The following is a 3623-nucleotide window of genomic DNA, read 5'->3' as shown; positions in this document are numbered from 1 at the left end:
CTAATTCAAGGCCAAGAGGAGGCCCCAGCTTGGGGTGCGGTGTGTGCTACTCTGTGCAATCAGCGCCACTGTGAAACAGCTTGACTCTAAGCAACTAGGACGCCACAGCCTGGCCCGGTGCTGCTGCGCCATCCCAGTCCCGCAAGATGCCCCAGTCTGGCCCGAGACAGCTCCGCCCAGGCGAGACGACCCCACGGTCGTTAGTCCTGGTGGAAGGGGTGCTCCCCACACCAAATGGGAGCTGACTTATAGAGAGAGAAGTCCCTGCCCCTGGCCCCTGATTGGTCTGACTCCAAATCCTCAGTTTGATTGGCCCTAAAAGCACTGTCCTGATCAGTCAGAATGGAGCTGCTCTGACTGGTCAGTGGAGACGCTAACGAGCATATAGCTGTGAAGCTCCGACTGGACGGTGAAGCCTCAGTCCTACTGGTTAAAATACTAGTCCAGGAACTCCTTTATGCGGTGGCTCAGCCAGCAGAAACACAGTGCAGGCTTCATCCCTGAGGCGTGAATTGCATGAGAGGCCCTTGGTTCAGCAAAGAATGCTAGGTTCCTTGTAAATTCGTTCCCAATCGGGCACGAGGAGGAGCCCTTCTTAACAGATACCTTCACTCTTGGGGTCAAAGTAGGAACTAATAAATGAAATACCACTAGCGTATACTTACAAAACAAAGTGTAACTTGCTGGGCTAGTTTTTAGACTTGTCAAGGGTTAGCAGAGAGCCAGATGGTTAATTCGCTCTGTACACAAAGGCAGGACTAGGACCTGAGAGGGTTACAGGGCAGAGAAGGTGCCTGGAGACAGCTACGGACACCGGCTGTGCTTAGGGAGGCGGGGAGCGAGCCGTGCCTGGAGGAACCCACGTGGGGGAAGATGACCACGCCAGGAAAGCTACCCCAGCAGGAGCAGTGCCCACGCGCAATCGGAACTTAAGAACTGTGTCTCTGAGCACCTACTCACCCGCAGGAGCCCCTGCGGGAGGCAACGCTGCATCAGAAGGCACTCAGCTCCCTGCTAACCCCAATTCCTCCACTCAGTGCTCCCCAAACTGGCAGTCCACAGAACTGCCAACACGAGATGTCACACGAGGGTGCATGACCAAACATTCGGGAAATCTATGTCCGCTATCCCCATTCCGGAAAATTGTGACAGATACAACACATTACGGACTCTGAGAGGTCCTGAGTGCAGAGGCCTCTGGACCGGGGGAGGCCCTGGGAGTGAGCAGCTAACAGCAGTCAGGGGACACTGCTATGACGGGAACTTACCGGCCAGAGAGCGCCCCTCAGTCCTCCTAGACGCGAGGAACAGTGGGCATGAAGAAAGTTCCTTCGGCAACACCCCAAGCCCAGGGGCCCTCACAGTGAGGGTGTAACTCAGTCGCCCCCCTGACTTTTTTGAAGGGTGATTTGCAGAAGTTCCTGGCACAGTGGGAGCCTCCGTGAAGCCTAGAAGTCCTTTCTCCCTGGGTCCCTCCCAGCGCCCAAAACAGAGACGACTTTGAGCACTACTTTGACCAAAACTTCCGGGCGCCTAATCCTGTCACTCCCACTTCTACGAAGGACCGCCTGAGCTCTGAGGCGGGGCACGATCCTGGTCAGGGAGGAAGGCAGTGCATTCAAAGGCAAAGGCTCACGTACCAGCCGACCTGTTCCCAGCACCTCCGCTTACTAGCCTCATAGGTGAGCACAGCATCCCACAGGTCGATGTCGGGGGTCGTGCCCGGTTCAGACTGGGAGTCGGGAGTCAAGTTGGACGCTGACTGGAAGCCTTCATCCTCAGACTGATCCACGCTCCGAGGAACCTGGGCCAGAGCGAAGAGGAAAACAGCACGTACGTGTTTGGGTCTAAATCTCACCCGAGTGGGGTCAGAACTCCAGGGCTTTCCCACGTCTCCATTCGCTCACACGGAAAAGACCGAACAGAACGCTTCTTGTTTTTCTTGAGTAGATGTGTGCAACACGGCGTTTGCCTCCATTGAATCACTTAACAAATTAATCTACTAAGGTATCAATTTCCAATTTCATACGAGGCATAAGCCCCAACAGAACTTACGATGAGGTTTTTCAAAAAATGCCTCCAATCTGGATATTCCATTTGGGGGAACCCGGCAGTAAAATCATACTAGAGACAAAAATATTTAGACCAAGATGTTCGCTATAGCATTACTTATGTTGGGAAACAACCCAAGTACCTCGTAGGAAGAGACTGACTGAGCAAGGACAGCACAACCTTTCAGCATTTATAAAACCACGAACTCACAGGATGAGTTACTTAACAATGCAGGGAAAAGTCCACGTTACAGGTAAAAAGGCACATAAAACTACACGTGTAACATGAACATTTTTTGCCACATGTGGCTACCGAACACTCAGGTAAAAGATGAAAAGCAGCTCGTTGCTCTGGCCGACAGGCGGGCAGCGGCGTGCTTGCCCAGGAAGCCCCCTCCAGAAGCCACTAAGTGACCTGGCCTCTGGAGCTATCGTACCTTTACCATGGCAAAAAGGCCAAAGGAGGCAGCTCTAAATGCCTCGGGAGCTGCAGGTGGGCAAGCAGCACTCTACCTTGATGGCTAGTCCAGACAGTTCTGCGCTGTCTGGCACTGGTGGCAAGTCCAGCCGGACATCCATGTCGTACGTGCGAGTGTGCACAAGGGCTCCGAAGAGCGAGACCCGGGTGTCTCTCTCAAACCTGTCACCACAGGGGTCACCATATGAGAAGAGCCCAACAGAGGGCAGGCCGGTGCCGGGCGGGGCCTCCATCACCTGAAGTGCTTTGTGGATCATGTCCTGACACAACTGCTCCTCTCTGGAGATCAGAGACTGAACGTCCATCTCAAACACACTCAGCTCACAGCAGTCGTAGCCTCCGTAGGGAACGTTCCTCCCAACGTGCTTGTTGTTGAAGAAGTAGTCCCGGCGGCGCCGCAGGACTTGAGGGGGCCCGGACCCGGCCAGCCGAACCAGGAGGTCCAAAACTGACCCCACCTCCGCGAGCGGACAGCAAGGCGCTGCGACCAGTGTCTCCACAAGCTCCTCCAAACGGTCGGCCTCGGGGCCCAGGCCACCTACCCTCAAGTCAAAGGACAGCATGAGCACCTTGTTTTCCAGCGGGAGCTTTGCGAGGTCAGGCTGCAGCTTCCGAGTCTCATCTTGGAAAAGATTCGTGAAAAGAGCATTGTAGGCCACCCTCTTGAGGCTCCGCTTTGCCCTCTGCCGACTCACGCGGCGTTGACCCAGGTGAGCTTTCGCGCGTGGCAGGAGAGCCTCGCACAGGTCGTCGAACAGCTGGGTGATGCTGGCCATGCCCGCCCCGCGGCAGCCCCGGTGGGCGGGAACGTCTCCCCGGGGCTGCACCGGCCTCTGAAAGCCAGGGAGCGGGCCACGCCCGCGGCTCTGACCTGGTCTTTTAACGGCGGTCGTGCGGCGGCTCCGCCCTCCCCAGCCCGGCCCGCGCTGCAGCGCGCACAGCGTCCGCTCGGCGCCTCTCGGATTCCGTAGCCCTCAACCTTCAGGGGTCACAGAACCGTGACACACCGGAGACGCACGCGGGAGGCAACAGCGGACGAACTGGGCTCTGCGCGCCTTCTCGGGACCCCGCCGAGAAGCGGCGGCCGGGAGAGG

General features: G+C 56.7%; 1 protein-coding gene across 1 annotated transcript in view; it reads right to left on the bottom strand.

The window, feature by feature from the left end:
* TUBGCP6 (tubulin gamma complex associated protein 6) overlaps nucleotides 1–3617 on the bottom strand; it is a 20245-nt gene extending 16628 nt beyond the window's left edge. The window contains exons 1-2 of the mRNA XM_023525434.1: nucleotides 2565–3617; nucleotides 1627–1804 (exon numbers count right to left, since the gene is read on the bottom strand). Of these exons, the coding sequence (XP_023381202.1) occupies nucleotides 1627–1804; nucleotides 2565–3305 (919 nt within the window). The 5' untranslated portion in view covers nucleotides 3306–3617. The remainder of the gene's footprint in view (nucleotides 1–1626; nucleotides 1805–2564) is intronic.
* Nucleotides 3618–3623: the final 6 nt, after the last annotated feature.

The sequence above is a fragment of the Pteropus vampyrus genome, unplaced genomic scaffold (assembly GCF_000151845.1).
Source record: "Pteropus vampyrus isolate Shadow unplaced genomic scaffold, Pvam_2.0 Scaffold563, whole genome shotgun sequence".
Classification (NCBI taxonomy): Eukaryota; Metazoa; Chordata; class Mammalia; order Chiroptera; family Pteropodidae; genus Pteropus; species Pteropus vampyrus.
This window is presented reverse-complemented; position numbering and strand designations above follow the sequence as displayed.